This window comes from Scyliorhinus canicula, chromosome 14 (assembly GCF_902713615.1).
Source record: "Scyliorhinus canicula chromosome 14, sScyCan1.1, whole genome shotgun sequence".
In the NCBI taxonomy this organism is placed as follows: Eukaryota; Metazoa; Chordata; class Chondrichthyes; order Carcharhiniformes; family Scyliorhinidae; genus Scyliorhinus; species Scyliorhinus canicula.
Window position 1 is genome coordinate 21,896,532 of NC_052159.1, and position 16,706 is coordinate 21,913,237.

General features: G+C 48.1%; 1 protein-coding gene across 9 annotated transcripts in view; it reads left to right on the forward strand.

The window, feature by feature from the left end:
• Window positions 1-16,425, forward strand: part of herc2 (HECT and RLD domain containing E3 ubiquitin protein ligase 2) — a 297,727-nt gene extending 281,302 nt beyond the window's left edge. For 7 of the 9 annotated variants that reach the window (XM_038818504.1, XM_038818505.1, XM_038818508.1 and 4 more), the window contains 4 exons: window positions 9,267-9,457; window positions 10,103-10,208; window positions 11,993-12,205; window positions 15,264-15,536. In XM_038818504.1, the coding sequence (XP_038674432.1) occupies window positions 9,267-9,457; window positions 10,103-10,208; window positions 11,993-12,205; window positions 15,264-15,536 (783 nt within the window). Of the gene's footprint in view, window positions 1-9,266; window positions 9,458-10,102; window positions 10,209-11,992; window positions 12,206-15,263 lie in introns of all 9 variants that reach the window. The other 2 variants (XM_038818501.1, XM_038818499.1) reach the window with 1 other exon arrangement.
• The last annotated feature ends 281 nt before the right edge of the window (window positions 16,426-16,706 follow it).

Consider the following 16,706-nt stretch of genomic DNA (forward strand, 5'->3'; position numbering starts at 1 on the left):
TTAACGGAAGTGAAGTGGGGGGTCGTCAGGAAGAGGGACTGGACGGGGGGGTGGGTTTGGTTCAGTGTCTGGGGGTGGAAGGGAGTAGGATTGCTGACATGGGTGCAGTTGGTGTGGCGCAGTTGGGAAGGGAGAGATGGCAGTGGACATCCGAGGGTGGGCCTGAAGGGACGCGTAACCCGGGCCGGGGCTGGCCCAAGAAGAGGTATGGCTGATGGGCAGAGGCTGGGAGTGTGAACCCCCTCCCCAACCTGGCTGGTCATGTGGAACGTGCGAGGGTTGAATAGACCGGTTAAACGGTTGCGTGTATTCACGCATTTGAGGAGTCTGAAGGCGGACATGGGGCTGGATTCTCCGTCGGAAGAATTATCCGTTTTGCCTGCAGCACACTCACACCAGTGGAAGGTGCCCACAATGGGAAATCCCATTGGTCGGCTGCCTGGTCGGCTGCCGGGACGGCGAATCCCAATGCTGGTGGGGGTGTGCTGCACCAGAAAACGGGTGCGGCGGGACGGAGAATCTCGCCCATGGTATTTTTATCAGAGACACACCTGAAGTTGGGGGATCAGACGAGGCTGAGGAAGGGATGGGTGGGGCAGGTGTTCCACTTGGGGCTGGAAGACGAGGGTAGTGGCAATGTTGGTCAATACGAGTGACATTTGAGGTGGCGAGCATTGTGGCCAATTGGGGTGTAGGTATGTCGTGGTTAGTGGGAAGATGGAGGGGATGTCGGTGGCCCTGGTTAATGTTTATGCCCCGAATTGGGATGATGTGGATTTTATGGGGCATGTGTTGGGGAGGATTCTGGATTTAAATGTGGTTGCTTCTGGTTGATTATGGGGGCGGGATTTTAATACAGTCTTGGACTCGAGTCTGGACCAGTTGAGCCCCAAATCATCCAGGCGGTCAGCAGCAGCTAGGGAGCTGAGGGGGTTTATGGATTCCATGGAGGTTTGGCAGAGCGAAAGAGTTTTCGTACTTCTCCCATGTGCACTGGGTGTATTCCCAGACCTACTTTTTTGTAATGGATACGGCGCTGCTGGCGGGGGTGGCTGACCCAGGGTATTTGGCGATCGTGGTCTCTGACCACTCACCATATTGGGTGGATTTATGGGTGGTTCAGGGGGAGGCCCAACGGCCGCAGTGGAGGTTAGATGTGGGGCTGTTGACGCATGAGGAGGTGTGTGAGCGGGTGAGGGCTGCCATTTTGGGGCTCTGTAGAGGTGAATGATACCGGGGCGGTCGCAGCTTCCAGGTTGTGGGAGGCATTTGAGGTTGTAGTCAGAGGAGAGATTCATGCACATTAGGAGAGGGTGGAGTGAGAGGAGAGGGCAAGGCTAATCGATGCGCTTTCGAAGGTGGATAGGAGGGAATTGGTGGCCCCAGAGGAGGGGTTGTCAAAGGAGAGTCAGAGGCTCCAGATGGAATTTGGGTTAGTGTCGATGGGGAAGGTGTTTGGGCAGTTCCCGAGGGCCAAGGGGGCAGTTTGTGAGTATTGGGAGAAGGCGAATAGGATGCTAATCCATCAGTTGAGGAAGCAGACAGCGGCATGGGAGATCGATAGATTTCATAGAATTTACAGTGCAGAAGGAGGCCATTCAGCCCATTGGTCTGCCCCCGGAAAGAGCACCCTACTGAAGCCCACGCCTCTACCCTATCCCAGTAACCCTACCCTTCATTTTTGGACACTAAGGGCAATTGAGCATGGTCAGTCCACCTAGCCTGCACATCTTTGGACTGTGGGAGGAAACCGGAGCACCCGGTGGAAGCCCACGCAGACAAGGGGAGAATGTGCAGACTCCGCACTGAACGGTGACCCAGCCGGGAATCGAACCTGGGACCCTGGAGCTGTGAAGCAACAGTGCTAGCCACTGTGCTACTGTGCCGCCATGGTAGAGGACGATGTGGTGATGGATCCGGAGGCGGTGAATGGGGTATTTGAGGCCTTTTATAGGAGGCTTTATGAGTTAGAGCCCGAAGGGGTGAAGACGGGATGAGGCGGTTCCTGGATGGGTTGATGTTTACCAAGGTGGAGATGGGGCAGGTTCAGGGCCTGGAGGTCCCCACATTGGGCTGCAGGAGGTGATGGATGGCTTGGGGGAGATGGAGGCAGGGAGGGCCCCAGTTGAGTTTTATAAAATGTTTGGGGCGGAGCTGGAGCCACTGCTGGTGAGGGCGTATAATGTGTCGAAGGAGAGGGGGAGCTCCTCCCTACTTTATCGCAGGCTTCTATCTCCCTGATTCTTAAAAAGGAAAGGACCCAGAGCAGTGTGGGTCGCACTGCCCGATATCGCTGTTCAATGTCGATTCCAAACTATTAGTGAAGGTGCTTGCTTCGCGGATTGAAGACTGCGTGCCGGGATTGATTGTGAAGGATCAGACGGGTTTTGTGAAAGAAAGGCAGTTGTCGGCGAATGTCTGGAGGGTACTTAACGTGATTATGATGCCCTCGCGGGAGGGCGGTGCAGGAGCCTGAGGAAGTGGTGGCGATGGACGCGGAGAAGGCTTTCGCTCGAATGGAGTGGGCGTATTTGTTTGATGTCCTGGGGCGGTTCAGGTTTGGACAAGGGTTTGTGGATTGGGTCCGGTTGCTGTACAGGGCAAGTGTGTGGACGAAGCGAGTGAGTTTGGGCTACACTGTGGGATGAGGCAAGGGTGCCCATTCTCCCCGTTGCTTTTTGCCTTGGCAATAGAGCCATTGCCAATGAAGCTTAGGGCATCAAGGAGTGGAGAGGGATTGTGTGGGGGGGGGAGGGGGGGTGGTGTCTAGCATAAGGTTTCGCTGAACACAAATGATCTGTTATATATTTTGGTCCCGTTGGGCTGCATTGGGGGATTGTGTGGATTTTAGGGAATTTGGCCGGTTTTCGTGAGATAAATTGAATGTGGGAAAGAGTGAGGTGTTCATGATCAATGGTACTGAGCAGGAAGGGAGGTTAGGGTGTTGCCATTCAGGGTGGTGGGGATGAGCTTTAGATACCTTGGTATACAGGTGGCGTGGAGCTGGGCCCAGCTGCATGTGTTGAACTTGGCCCGATTGGTAGAGGGGTTGAAAATGGATTTGAAGAGATGGGATGTTTGCCGTTACTCGGAGCCGCTGAAGGCAGGGGTGTGGGTAAGTGACATGGCAGAATTCCTGAGGTTGGAGAAGATCCAAGTTCACTCTGCGGGGGTCAGTAGAATGGTTCACCCGGAGGTGGAAATCGTTGATTGATTTCTTCAAGAAGGTTTGAGGGGTCAGCTGGGGGAGTTAAAATGGGAAAGGCGGAATGTGGTTTGGGGTAGGTGTCAGGGTGGCTGCAGGATTTGGGTTGTATGTTGGGTTGATGTGATGTTCTTCTGATGCTCTTTGGTTGTTCTTTTGACATTTTGTATATTTATATTTTTGTTGAAAAGCCTTGAATAAAAATATTTTTCAAAAAGAGAGAATGACCACTCTTTCATTTCCCAAATTCCTCCCTGCAATTTCATGTTTGAATCTCTCCAATGGGCGGCACTGTGGCGCAGTGGTTAACACTGCTGCCTACGGCGTTGAAGACCCGGGTTTGATCCCGGCCATGAGTCACTGTCTGTGTGGAGATGGCAGATTCTCCCTGTGTCTGCTTGTGTCTCATCCCCATAACCCAAAGATGTGCAGGTTAGGTGGATTGGCCACACTAAATTGCTCCTTAATTTGAATAAAAATATTTGGGTACTCTAGATGTATTAAAATAAAAGAAAAGCAAAAGAATCTCTCCAATCAGGTTTCTTTCCCTGTCACAGCACTGAAATGGCCTCATCAAAGTTACAAATGGCATTTTCTGTGACTGATTATAGTGCACCATCCCTCCCTGACATCCTTGATCTCTCTGCGGCATTTGACAAAGAAACTGCACCACTATCTTCCAAAGATTCTTCTCTGTTGTTTAGCTCGGTAGACTACTCTGGCTTGGTTCCACTCCTATCTAATAATTCCAGAGTATCTCAGCAATGTTCTCTTCCTCTCTCTGCTTTTTGCCTCTTAAAGATCTTTCCTCCATTGCCACCATTTATTATGCTATCCATAGAGCCCATTAATTTTTGAAAAGAGAAATTTGAACTTCCAGTTAAGCTGAAAGGGTAACTCACATTTAAAAATGTTTACTTAAACAAACAGACTAAGTGCACTACTAACTAAACACCATTTGTGTTAGCAATTTACGCTTGAAACTATAGAACAGAACTTTTTTTTAAAAAATACTTTTTATTGGAATTTTTTACAGAAAATATAAAAATTCAACAACGAGTAATAATATGCAACTAACTGCCCCATAACACCCACAAATCCTCTCAAACCGTAACATCACATGTATCACACTCCCTCCCCCCCCCCCCCCCCCCCACAAGAAAACTTAACCATAAATTAAAATTAAATAAATCAAATTTAAATAAAATAAACAAACATAGTCATCGTCCCCCCCCCAACCCCCCCGGGTTGCTGCTGCCACTGTCCCAGTACCCTATCGTTGAGCCAGAAAGTGGAGGAAAGGTTGCCACCGCTTAAATAACCCTTGCACCGATCCTCTCAGGGCGAATTTGACCTTCTCTAGTTTGATGAAGCCCGCCATGTCATTGATCCAGGTCTCCACGCTTGGGGGCCTCGCGTCCTTCCATTGTAGCAAAATCCTTCGCCGGGCTACTTGGGACGCAAAGGCCAGCACACCGGCCTCTTTCGCCTCCTGCACTCCCGGCTCTACCCCAACCCCAAAGATCGCGAGTCCCCATCCTGGCTTGACCCTGGATCCCACCACCGTCCTCGCCACCCCCTTCCAGAACTCCTCCAGTGCCGGGCATGCCCAGAACATATGGGCATGGTTCGCTGGACTCCCCGAGCACCTGACACACCTATCTTCACCCCCAAAGAACCTACTCATCCTCGTCCCAGTCATGTGTGCCCGATGCAGCACCTTGAATTGAATGAGGCTAATCCGCGCACACGAGGAGGAAGAATTAACCCTCTCCAGGGCATCAGCCCATGCCCCGTCTTCGATCTGTTCCCCCAGTTCCCCCTCCCACTTAGTTTTCAGCTCCTCTACTGACGCCTCTTCCACCTCCTGCATAAGCTTGTAGATATCGGATATCTTCCCCTCCCCGACCCAGACCCCCGAAAGCACCCTGTCACTCACCCCCCTTGCGGGGAGCGCAGGGAATCCCTCCACCTGCCGTCTAGCAAATGCCTTTACCTGCAGATATCTAAACATGTTTCCCGGAGGGAGCCCAAATTTCTCCTCCAACTCCCCCAGGCTCGCAAACTTTCCGTCGATAAACAGGTCCCTCAGCTGTCTAATGCCCGCTCTGTACCATCCCTGAAATCCCCCATCCATGTTCCCCGGGACAAACCTATGGTTCCCCCTCAATGGAGCCTCCATCGAGCCCCCCACTTCTCCCCTATGTCGCCTCCACTGCCCCCAAATCTTGAGGGTAGCCGCCACCACCGGACTCGTGGTATACCTCGTGGGAGGGAGCGGCCACGGTGCCGTTACCAGGGCCCCCAGGCTCGTATCCCCACAGGACGCTCTCTCCATCCGTTTCCATGCTGCCCCCTCCTCCTCTATCACCCACTTACGCACCATCGACATGTTGGCCGCCCAGTAGTACCCCGAGAGGTTGGGCAACGCCAGCCCCACCCCCCATCTCTACCCCGCTCCAAGAAGACCCTCTTCACCCTCGGGGTGCCATGCGCCCAAACAAATCCCATGATGCTGCTGGTCACCCTTTTAAAAAAGGCCCTAGGGATAAAGATGGGCAAGCACTGGAAGAGGAACAAGAACCTCGGGAGAACCGTCATTTTGACGGATTGCACTCTGCCCGCCAGCGATAGCGGCACCATGTCCCACCTTTTAAATTCCTCCTCCATCTGTTCCACTAGTCTGGTGAAGTTAAGCTTATGGAGAGCCCCCTAACTCCTAGCCACCTGCACCCCCAGGTACCTGAAACTCTTCACTGCCCTCCTGAAAGGGAGCCTCCCAATTCCCTCCTCTTGATCTCCCGGGTGCACTACAAATACCTCGCTCTTTCCTAAATTTAGCTTATAGCCCGAGAAGCCCCCAAATTCCGCTAACAGCTCCATCACCCCCGGCATTCCCCCCTCTGGGTCCGCCACATATAACAGCAGGTCGTCCGCATACAGCGATACCCGGTGCTCCTCCCCACCCCGCACCAGACCCGTCCATCTCCCTGACTCGCTCAACGCCATGGCCAGCGGTTCAATCGCCAGTGCAAACAGCAGGGGGGACAGGGGACACCCCTGCCTGGTCCCACCATAGAGCCTAAAGTACTCCGAACTCCTTCCGTTTGTGACTACACTCGCCATCGGAGCCACGTAAAGCAGCCTCACCCATTTGATGAATCCCTCCCCAAATCCAAACCTCTCCAGCACCTCCCATAGGTACCCCCACTCAACTCTATCAAACGCTTTCTCTGCGTCTAGCGCCACCACTATCTCCGCCTCCCCCTCCACTGCCGGCATCATGATAACATTGAGCAGTCTCCGCACATTCGTGTTGAGCTGCCGCCCCTTGACAAATCCTGTCTGATCTTCGTGAATTACCTCTGGCACACAATCCTCTATCCTGGTAGTCAGGATCTTCGCCAGCAATTTAGCGTCTACGTTAAGGAGTGAGATAGGCCTATATGATCCGCACTGCAAGGGGTCCCTATCCCGTTTTAGGATCAAAGAGATCAGTGCCTGCGACATCGTAGATCCTCACTACCGAATTCTCCCATTTACTGCTCCTCTCTTTCTTGGCCCAGCGCAGCACACACTCCCGGTCACTGAATCGGTGGAACCGCACCAGCACCGCCCTCGGGGGCTCACCTGCCTTGGGCCTCCTGGCCATCACTCTGTGCCTCCCTCAAGCTCCAGGGGCAAATGGAAGGACCCCGCTCCCATCAACGAGCTCAGCATCGTGGTCACATACGCCGGGAAATCCGACCCCTCCAGCCCCTCCGCCAGGCCCAGGATCCTCAGATTCTTTCGCCTCGTATGAACGTCCAGCTCCTCCAAGCGGTCCTGCCACTTTTTGTGAAGTGCCTTGTGCAACTCCACTTTCCCCACGAGGACCACGGCCTCCTCCTCCCTTTCAATGGCCTGCTGCTGCAACTCCCGAATAGACACCTCCTGGGCGGCCTGGGTCCCAAGCAGCTTGTTCGTAGTTGCATTCATGGAGTCCAGCAGCTCAGCCTTCAGCTCAGCAAAACAACGTAGGAGCGAGGCCTGTTGCTCCTGCGCACACTTCCACCAGTCCTCGGGTGTTGCGCCGGCCGCCATTTTGTTTTCCTTCCCCCATTTTTTGGGGGGGAGTTGCTGCAGCCTTTTTCTTCGTCCCACTCCGGGTGAGCACCATATAGTGTGAGGCAAGTTCTTCCAGGCACCTTCCCCCACCAGGATGCGTAAAAACAGCGCCGTTTGGGGCCCTCGAAACGGCCCAAAAGTCCCTAAATAGCGGGAGCTGCCGAACGTGCGGCTTAGCTCCGCATAGCCGCAACTGGAAGTCAGAACAGAACTTTCAATGCAACCAGGAAACTCACTTATCGGGTACACTATCATTTAAGTAGGTAGTCAATTCTCTCAGAATTAGTCAAAAATGGTTCTCCTGAAAGTTTACTTCTGTTCTTTTCCTTTCTTAGCTTGGTAACTTATAATCAATAACTGTCCTTCATATTACTGGAGATTCTCCCTCTCTCACAAGCCAGGCTGATCTTCCGACTTTCTTTTCGCTCCTCATACTTTGACCTTTTCAGTCCGAGCAAGAGCTTCACCTGTATTCCGGCACAGTGATGAGCCATAATGACCTTTGGCCTCTAGCTGCTCTCGCTCTCGCTTTCTCTCTCTCGCTCTCTCTCTCGTGTCTGAGTTGTCAGGGCTATCTTAGACTGTTACTGTCTCAAAGCCCATTTCCATGGCAATGTGAATCACATGGGTCTTGTATTCAGGTAGAAATGCTGAGCAGCTATCCTTGAGAGCCCAATTGTTTTTCATCTTGGAACTAAATGACAGTCCAAAGCACAACTGTTTACAACCCGACGTTGTCAACATTTTTGGGACTCTGGAGACTAACTCTATCCACAGCTCACAGAGCTTGTTTCCAAGCCGAAAAACCTTTCATCATCTCAGTAGAACAGTCTGGGGCCCCATTTAATTTCTAGCAATCCTGGCTTGCTGTCAGGCAGACTTCAGAATAGGTCACATAATTCTGGAATGCGCTGCCAGAGGATGTGGTGGAAGAAGGCACATTGGCAACATTTAAGAGGCATCTGGATGAGTACATGAATGGGGAGGAATTCGAGGCATACGGACCGAGTAGGGGGAGAAGGTTTAGTTTTTAGTGAGGACATTGTGATCGGCATAGACTTGGAGGGCCGAAGGGTCTGTTCATTTGCTGTACTATTCTTTGTTCTTAATCCTTGTTCCTTTTTACCTTGTATTACACAGTCCCAGATTATAATCATGTTATAAACCTCATAATCCTAACACATTATCCACTCCCCCACTGCAGCAGCATTATCGGTCTACTTGTCTGACTTGCAGTCTTGGGTGAACCGCAAGTTCCTCCATTTAAACCACTAACTATATAAGCCACAGTCTGGTTGCATTTAATGTCAGAGTCCTTATTGACCCCAAACTAAGCTTCTGAACTCCGTATCCTGTATCCTTTCCAAAATCGAGACCGCTTCTTCTACCTCCGTAGCATCGCCCATCTCTGCCCCACCGAGCAAGTCTTCTGTACTCCACCCTGCTTAAAATTTGGTTCACTTAAAGCTCTGAGTCACATATTCTATTCTGACACAAATCCTGCTCACATTGGCTCCTGGTCCCCAAAACTAAAATTTTAACCTTGTTTAAATGCTTTCATTTCTCCAAATATCCTCATTTCTGTAACTTTGCCAGTCCCGCAGGCCTCATGAGGCTCTGCCCTCTAATTTAAACCTCTCGCGCATCCCACTACTTTTATACACCATTGGCAATTGTACCTTCAGCCATCTTGGCCCTTTTCTTCCTAAACCCCCTAGTCTCATTGCCTCTCTCTTACTTTAAAACTCGCTTTGAAATCCCGGTAAATTTGACTGAGTTTTCACTCACCCCTTCTGACATCTCCTCCTATGATTCTGTCAATTTTCATCTGATTCTCATGTGAAATTCCTCGACTTTTTATTTACATGAAAGGAAGACGTATATGCAAATTGTTTACTGCCCTGGATGTCTTTGAAGAAAATATATCTTATTTAGCCTTTGTTCTTATACTTAGGTTGACAAAGATTTTATTCCTGGGCTCATGTACATCAGAGACAATGAAGCCACATCTGAGGAATTTGAGGCCATGGCTTTGCCCTTCACGGTGCCAAATGCGAGTGGTCAAGATATTCAGCTGAGCTCCAAGCACTCGCACATCGTATTGGAGAACAGGGCTGAGTATGTTCGGTTGGCCATAAACTACAGGTAAAATTAATCATTTAGTAGTATTACCTTACCAGAGGTGTATTTCGCAGTGACTTGCCCAGTTATAATATTCTGTAGTCATGCATGATCGTTTCATCGTGAAGGTGTTGCTATTTTAAGGTTCTAAAAACTGTTTAATAAATTGTTCTGGTAAAAGCAGCACTCTCGCCTGAGTTACAAGGTTCCGTGTTCATGTCCTACCTCAGTGTTTGAGCACAAAAATCTGAGCTAGTACTCCCAATACATTACTGAGGCAATGCTGATCAGTCTGAGATGCCCTCCTTTCAATAAGATGCAGAACTGAGACCCCCACCTACCTGTTCGGGTGGATGTAAAAGATCCCACAGCACCATCTTGAAGACCAGCAGCAGACTTCTCCCGTGTCCTGGCCAACATTCACCCCTTGATCAGCATCACAAAAACAGATTATCTGGTCATTATCACATTGCTGTTTTGTGGGAATTTTCTGTCTGCAGATTGGCTGCTATGTTCTCTACATTACAACAGTGGCTGCACTTCAAAGTATTTAATTGGCTGAAAAGTGCCTCGAGGTATCCGATCGTTGTGAGAAGTGCTAAATCAGTGCAAGCCTTTCCTACTTTCTAAAAATACCTTTCCTTATTTGGTGTTCTTTGTTCATTACAGGCTGCATGAATTTGATGAGCAGGTTGCTGCTGTCCGGGAGGGAATGGCGAGAGTAGTCCCAGTGCCTCTTCTTTCTCTCTTCACTGGCTATGAACTGGAAACGATGGTACTTCATTCCTTCTGACAGACTCTAAATTGGAGATTCTCAGTTACACAAATAGTTTAAATATGAAAGATGTGATTGCTTTATTTTAAATCATTGACTGTTGAGAATTCACTTCTAAATAGTGTTGGATTTGTACATATTCCAAACATCTACCACATGGGGTGGAGGGAGTTGTACTTCAAAGTTTAATGTTCCCCTTTGTTTCATGATGTTACGCAATATGTGCTTACGGTATTGTGTTTTAATCTGGGAGGAGAGGGGTGAGGAATGTAGTTTGAATCAGCTGAAGATGGGGAGGAAAGTGGAGTTGAGGTCACAATCTAATCTGCCACGATCATCTTGAATGGTGCAGCAGGCTTGATGGGCCGAATGGCCTACTCCTCCTATTTCTGATGTTGAAACAAAAAACTTAATTGAGTGAGGAACTTCCCATCCACTACATTGTTAAAACCAATTGTCAGCTTGTGCTAGCTTTGTGATCAATGCAATGGGCTGGATTTGGTGATAGGAAAACTGCCAGGACCTGAAAGCTGGAGGGAGAATCCATTTCAGCAGTCAGGGCCTGGTCCCACATCTCTGCACTGCCAGCTAATTAATTCATCCCTAGTACGGATAGCCAGATGTCCCCAAGAGCTGCAAGCTAATTAAGGACTGGCAGTTCAGCCGTGCCACTGGGAGAGGGGAGCATTGCTAGGGCTGCACCTGAAGGAGGACCACACATGGGAGGACATATGCCTTCATAAACAGGTAAGTGATGATGGGGATTGCCAGTCAGGGTGGTCCTGACAAGAAGGATGGAATTTGTAAGGGAAGGTGATGCCATTGCTGTTGGGGGGGGGCTTCTTTGGATCAAAGAGTGCCTGAAAAAGAACACCCCTCCCTCTGGATTCCGCCCAGAGGCCGCTAGGATTTATATGATAGTCTACCCACACACTGCCCCCCCCCCCCCCCCCCCCACCACCCCAACTGCCCCACTGCTGGTTAAATGTCAGTGGAGAAAGGAAGAGGCCCTTAATTGGTCATTAAAGTGGCTGGGACAGTTCAGTGGTTAGCACTGCTGCCTCATAGTGCCAGGGACCCGGGTTAAATTCTGTCCTTGGGTGACTGTATGGAGTTTGCACTTTGTTCCCGTTTCTGCATGGGGTTCCTCCGGGTGCTCCGGTTTTCTCCCACAGTCCAAAGATGTGCAGGTTAAGTGGGGTTATGGTGAAAGGGTGGGGAAATGGGCCTAGATAGCATATTCTTTCAGATGGTCGGTGCTGACTTGATGGGCTGATTGGCCTCCTTCTGCTCTGTAGAATATCTGTAGTTCTGAGTAGCTTATTTGGGCTCCTGCCATGAAAGGTCATCCACCACCTTCTCCACTGTGGTCAAGGTGGCGTGGCAGCGAGAAGACAATAGGCACGCCAACCCCCGCCTTCCCGTGCCTTTTTCCCAAGCCCTCTGGTCTCCCAGGCTGGCCCCAAAGGGTGGGAAAATCCAGCCCAATGTGCCAATCCCTCATCAGTTGCTGTGTACAAAATTCGATTACTCTGCAGATTTGCTGGAACACACAGCCGTGGTCTCTTTAATTGAACATATTTTAAGGTCCGATATCTGTTGGAGATCGAGGGAGGGGATGATTTTTTTTTACAGCGAGATTTTTTGAAATAACTTTTTTTGTATTTAGAAGTAAAATGTCAATATAAATTTTTGAACTGTTTGCATTGTCAATATTAAAGTAGTAAGCTATGGAAAAGATTTGATAAACTCAATTGTGTATTCTGTCCATTGTAATGTTGCAGGTATGCGGAAGTCCTGATATTCCACTGCACCTTCTAAAGTCTGTAGCCACGTACAAAGGAATAGAACCAAATGCTCCGTTAATTCAGTGGTTCTGGGAGGTGATGGAATCCTTCTCCAATACTGAGCGCTCTCTCTTTCTGCGTTTTGTGTGGGGCCGTACACGACTGCCAAGGACAATTGCAGACTTCCGAGGGCGGGATTTTGTTATTCAGGTATTACCATGTCGATAAAGATACAATTGGATGATGGCACTGAGGCGTTTGAGCTCCTTATTTCAGAGTCAATTGTGGCTGAGTTGGTAGCATTCTCGCCTCTTGAGTCAGGGAGTTGAGCACAAAAATCCATGTTCATGCGCCAGTGCAATACTGAGGGAGGGTTAGACCGTTAAGAGGCGTTGCCTTTCAGATGAGATGTTAAACCATGACCCTGCCCCCTCTGATGGACGCAAAAGATTGCATAATGCTGCATTATCCTCTCTATCCTGGCCACTATTTATCCCACAATCAACATCACCAGAACAGATTATCTGGCCATCATTTTGCTGGTTGTGGGATTTTGCTGTAAAGTACTTTGGGACATTCTGTGTCATGAAAGGCGCTATATAAATGTGTATCTTTTTGAAATGTTAAGTAAAGACCGGGAACCTGGAGATTGTCCTAGAAGATTACAGCGTCGGCTGGCTTGACATCTTCGAGTATTTCTAATGAACGCACGAGGGATGACGATTCCTGGCATTTGTCCATTCCAGGACTGTGCTAATTTAGCCCGACCTAAGCCTGACTGGTGATAACAGTACCATAATTGACCTCATTGTTCATTGGTTGGGATTACGGGTAGTGGGAAACCAGCCAGGACTCGTGCATGGGAAAACATAAAGAGCCAATTGATCCCCATGGTGAGGGAGATGAGCCACGAGGCAATGGTGGAGAAGCTTAAGTTTTACAGTCCAGTGAAAAGATGCTGAGAGGGCTAGAAGCACATTGAAGTGTTTAAATATTAAACAGCATCAAAGTTTGATCCAAGATAACAGAGGAGACCATTAATAGAGATATGTAAATCCAAAATTTTGCTCCGGTTCTTTGCATAATTTTACATTTCCTTTACTTGGTGAGATATGCTTGAAATAATCTTAACAGGCAAGGTAGGAGAGGCATAGATATTTGTGCTCCCAATACAGTTAAGTGCTATGATGGAGAGTTGGGTTTCTGGTGGAATAAGCTTTGACGGGTCCAATGGTCTTTCTTTGACCTTTGTATTGTGATTGACTCGTTGAAAGTGTGCACAGGTATTTCATACAAAATAACCTTGGCTGGGATGCTGCCTTCACCAGCAGTTGAGGACCAGGTTCTCCCCTGAAGAATGGTCGACATGTGTAGAAAGCTGCCACTGCTTGTGGACATGTACCAAAATGTGAATCTTCTTTGAGGCAAAGCGGACCAGGGACCAAGGAGAGAAATTAGAACAGAACATGCTGGGATAACTCAGCAGGTCTGGCAGGATCTGTGAAGAGAGAAACAGAGTTGATATTTCAAGTCTGTTATGACGTCTTCAGAACTGAAGAGATGTGGAAATGTGATGGGTCTTATATTATTGGGAGGAGGTGGAGCACATTGAGAAAAATAGGTCAGGGATAGGTGGAAGCTCAGGAGAGATTTGACAAAGATGTATTAGACACAAGACAACAAGAGTGATGATGGTGTTTAAGACTAAAGATGGTACTAATAGTGGTGTTAAGGTCAGATAGCAGAATGTGATTATAACCGAACAAGGATCAGCGTTCTCTGAAAGCAAAACATAAAAACAAGTCACAGACTGGCTCTGTGGTTGGAGTGTGTTGGGGAAAAAAATTATCATAATGGAAGATAGAGTTCATGGTCTGAAGTTGTTGATCTCGATGTTGAGCCCTGAAAGCTACAAAGTGTCTAACCGTAAATTTGCATTCAGCTTCAACTGGAGCATTGCAACAGGCCAAGGACAGGAATGTGGGCATGGGAGCAAGATCGTGAGTTGAAATGTCCAAGCAACAGGAAGGTCAGGACCATGCTTACTGACTGAGTGTAGGTGTTCCGCAAAGTGTTCACCCAGTCTGTATTTAGATTCTCCAATGCAGAGAGCTGCGAAAGCTGTAGAATAAATGGAACAAAGTGCAAGTAAATCACTGCTTCACCTGAAAAGGAGCTTTTGGGAATTTGATGATGAAGAGGCAAGGGAGTCGGTGTTGCACCTCCTGCAATTGCATGGGAAGGAGCTGTTGGAACGGATGAGGAGTTGGGGGGTGACGGAGGAGTGGACCAGGTTGTCACGGTTCCTGTGGCATGCTGACAGGGGAGGTGAAGGGAAGATGTGTTTGGTGGTGGCATCATGCTGGTATTGGTAGAAATGGCAGAGGATGATCCTTTGAAGGTGGAGGCTAGTGGGCTGCAAATGAGGATAGGAGGAACCATGTTGTGGTTCAATAATAATAAAAATAACTTTTTATTGTCACAAGTATGAAGTTACTGTGAAAAGCCCCTAGTCGTCACATTCCGGCGCCTATTCGGGTAAGCTGGTATGGGAATTTAACCCGCGCTGCTGGCCTTTTTCTGCATCACAAACCAGCTGTCTAGCCCACTGAGCTAAACCAGCTCATAACCAGTTCTGGGAGGGAGGAGAAGGCTGAGGGCAAAAGAGTGAGAGATGGGTCGGACACAGTTGAGGGTCCTGTCAACCATGGTAGGAGGAAGCCTCGGCTCAGTAAAGAAGACCTGTCAGAGTGCCGTTTTGGGAGATAACATAATCCGAATAGATGTGACTAAGATGGAGAAACTGGGAGTCCTGTATAGGAAACAGGGTTTGAGCAGGTGTAGTCGAGGTATCTGTGGGAGTCGATGGGCTTGTCTATCACCAGAAATGTAGACCGAGAATTCAAGGAAGGAAAGGGAAATGTTGGACATAGACTATGTGAAGGTAGAGAGGGATGGAAATCGGAAGCAAAATTGTTAAATTTTTCCAGATCCAGATGAGAGCATCAGCCATCGATGTACTGGGAAGAGTTGTGGGAGAGGGCCTGAGTAGAACTGGGACAAGGGATGTTCCACATACCCCACAAAAAGGCAGGCAAACTGGGACCCATGTGGTTAACCCATAGCCACATCTTTTATTTGGAAGAAGCCAAGGAGAGAAAGTTGGAGAAAATTAAAACCTGAATGTCCTTAAATAAGACAACTTGTTTTGAAAGGGCGCTGGTTGATCTGATGGTTAACGTTAGCTTTGTTTCATTATTTGCGGCAGGTGCTGGACAAGTACAACCCTCCAGACCACTTCCTTCCTGAATCATACACTTGTTTCTTCCTGCTGAAATTGCCCAGATACTCATGTAAGCAGGTGTTAGAGGAAAAACTGAAGTATGCTATTCATTTCTGCAAATCAATCGACACGGATGATTATGCTCGTATTGCACTAACAGGAGAGCCGGCCGCTGATGACAGCAGTGACGACTCTGATAACGAAGACGCGGACTCTTTTGCATCTGATTCCACACAGGACTACTTAACAGGCCATTAGAGAAAGGAACAAAAGAAGAAATTAGACTTGAGATCAAGCAACACCTTGTTGGGTGTACATCTGGGGCAACAACATCTTCGAGATATGCTGCAGGAACTTAGATTCTCTTCAAAGAACAAAAATGGATTCAGATGATGAAATAATGTGGAAAATTTAGAGTTCTCAGAACCACAGCGGACAAATGTAATTATTTATTGCTTACCATAGCCGGCTAATAATTTAGAGCCAATGTGTAATTTAGAATATGGTACTTTATCCCTCACGAACTCCAACGCATATGTTTGTTTGGTGAGGTTTTACTTTTGTTGCACAATGCTACACAACCATATACACACAATTAGATTTGCGAGCCTCATTTTATTTTTCATGTCTTTTAGTCCAGAGGTAACATAGCAACATGAAGCAGCACCCAAAATGAGTCTCTTCAGTCCTTTCACTGTGGTAGGGTGCAATGTCAAGTTGTTTGGGGGCTCAAAATAATTGTGTTATGTGCATTTTTCCTCCCCTGCTGTATATTGAGATAATGTGCAACAACTGAAATAGTATAAATACAATGTAAGCTGACTTTATTAGCTGTGTTTGTTTATATGACAGTGAACATTTTGAATGTTGTATCATTTAAGTTCGATATTCTTAAAACAGTAAGAACACATTACAAATCGTCTCAAATCTTATTACTTTTGGCCTTTTTTTCTCTCTCCCCACTCTCTTTCCCCCCCCCCCCCCCCCCCCCGAAGTTTTAATATTCCGCTAAATGTGCACAGATTAACTCCAGTGTAAGGTATGAAGGCAATCATTCAACAATGTACATAATTTGATAATTGTGCCATGTATACACATAAGGTAAAGTCATTCATTTTCTTGTGAATAAAACATTGGTTTAAACAAATTAAATCTATTCCCAATTCTTTGTAAACGTTACTGTTATTAGTCCCACAAATCAACTTCACTGGCATGGCTTTCAAAATGAAATTTATTTTATACAAGAACAGGAGCAGGCTATTTTGTGCATTGAGTCTGCAGCACCATTTCGATAGCCGTGTAATTATCTCAGTTATGACTCAGTGTTAGAACTCTGAGTCAGAAGATTCAAGTCCGACTCCAGAGAATTTGAGCACTGGTTCTCGGCTATCATTCCAGTGCAATCCTGGTGCTGGATATTATTTGTCC